The sequence below is a fragment of the Leishmania panamensis genome (genome assembly GCF_000755165.1).
Source record: "Leishmania panamensis strain MHOM/PA/94/PSC-1 chromosome 32 sequence".
Classification (NCBI taxonomy): Eukaryota; Euglenozoa; class Kinetoplastea; order Trypanosomatida; family Trypanosomatidae; genus Leishmania; species Leishmania panamensis.
In genome coordinates, this window is record NC_025879.1 from 302,817 (window position 1) to 304,799 (window position 1,983).

Consider the following 1,983-nt stretch of genomic DNA (forward strand, 5'->3'; position numbering starts at 1 on the left):
CCCCCAATCGGCATCCCATGGTGGTTTGCTGTATGTTCTCTCAACACTTTTGTGTTCTTCGCACTGCTACGCCTTGTGCCCGTAGTCTCGTTTTCTCGCTTTGTCTCTACATTTGTCGCTCTCGCCGTCTTCCTCGCCGTCCCCCTTTTCTCGTTGCGTTCGTTTATTTGACCCACAGCTCTCCTCCCCCCCTCAACACTCTTCTGTCATCATGCGCGGTCGCGGCGGTCGTGGTGGCCGTGGGGGCAGCTTTGGCGGCTTCACCCAGCAGCCCACCAACACCATCAGCATTCGCGTGTCAGAGATTCAGCAACCCGTCACGGAGGATGTCATGCGCCGCGTTTTCCAGAGCGTCGGCGTGTCGTGCAACTCGATCCAAATCACCCCAACAAATAACCCGCAGGAGACGTCGGTGGTGGCGCACTTTCCGGACAACTTCGCCGCGGAGCGCGTCATGTCAAGTTTGAACAACCGCAATATCTTCAACAACGGCAACAAGATGTCTATGCAGTACACCACCTGGCTCACGAGCGGCAGCCCGGCCCCAATGAACAGCAACAACGGTGGCGTACTGCAGTCCTCCGCCTTTGAAAATGGCAATGCCTTTGCAGCTCAGCAAATGCCCCAACTCCCCCAGATGCCCCAGATGCCTCAGCACCCTCAGATGCCCCAGATGCCCCAGGTACCCCAGGTGCCCCAGGTGCCCCAGATGCCCCAGGTGCCCCACCACTCCCAGATGCCCCAGGTACCCCAGGTGCCCCAGCAGCCCCAGATTTCGATGCCAACCCAGCCAATTCCGCAGCCGCAGCCTATGCCGATGTCGGTATTCACCAACCCCGTCTCGGGCATGATGCAGCCACAGCAGATGGACGCCTGGTACGGTGCCAACCCCGCGATGGACATGATGAGCGTCACAGTTGGCTTCCCGGGTGCCGCTCGCGGTACCGCTATGATGCGCGGCAATCGTGCTCGTGGACGCGGCGGCCGTGGCGGCTACGGCTTCGACCCCATGGCTCTGCAGCCCGGCTACATGCCATTTGCCCAGCGTGGTGGCATGATCCGCGGAGGCCCCGCCATGATGCCGCGCATGAACTACGTCCAGTACCAGCCGTTCGGCCAACCGCCGACAGTCTTTGTGAGCGTGACCCTTGTCCCAGTCACCGAGCCGCTGCAGCCCATCTTCACACTGATGGAATCCTTCGGTGGCGTTACGGCGATCCGCCGCAACCAAAACAAGAAGGAGATTCTGACTGTGAAGGCTGCCTCACCGGACGACGCGCTGGCCATCGTGACCTACATGCATCGCGTGCCGTATGTGGGTGGCCAAGTGAGCGGCAAGCTCTTCCCCAACTACGTCGAGCGATACCCGTGCACTGACGAAGGAGACCCGCTCGACCCCGAGACGGTGCAGTACGACTTCACCGCTTCCCGCCATCGCAGCCCAGGTCATCGCAGCAAGGCCGTGCCGTCGCGCATCATCAAGATCACAGGCTGCAATACGTACGAGGACACTGAGGTGATGACGTATCTCAACGGCAAGGGCATCAACCCCGAGCGCATCACTAAGTCCGAGGATGGGACCTTCGAAGTTCATCTGCCGGACGTGGCAACTTCCGTGAAGGTGCTCTTGGAGTGCCAGGGGAGTGTGTGTGACGAGGAGAAGTCTAACGTCATCTTTGTTGAGGGACCGCGCGATGATCCGGTCAGTACGGATCATAAGGTGGCTGAGGAGCACGCGAACGAGCAGTGAGTCAGCATCCACACACTCTTTAACCGATCACCCCTGTATATGGAGAGTTTTCTCCTTCTATGATATGTGTTCTCTTTTTTTTCTTTAGCGTAACGCAGGCGTCGATTGCGTGTTTGAGGGTATTCTTGTGCGAAATAGTCCCCTCCCCCGCCGTTGTAGGTACGTGTATGTGTGCGCATGTGCGTTTCAGTCGTTGTTCTTTCGGCGTTGACGCACTTGTGTTTTGGCGTCTC

The 1,983-nt window shown here is 58.9% G+C and overlaps 1 protein-coding gene across 1 annotated transcript; it reads left to right on the forward strand.

Annotated features, from left to right (window-relative positions):
• Window positions 1-211: 211 nt before the first annotated feature.
• LPMP_320900 (hypothetical protein) lies at window positions 212-1,750 on the forward strand (the record flags this gene model as incomplete). The annotated part of the gene is made up of 1 exon (XM_010703475.1): window positions 212-1,750. One exon carries the CDS (start codon window positions 212-214, stop codon window positions 1,748-1,750), a length of 1,539 nt encoding a protein of 512 aa, XP_010701777.1.
• Window positions 1,751-1,983: the final 233 nt, after the last annotated feature.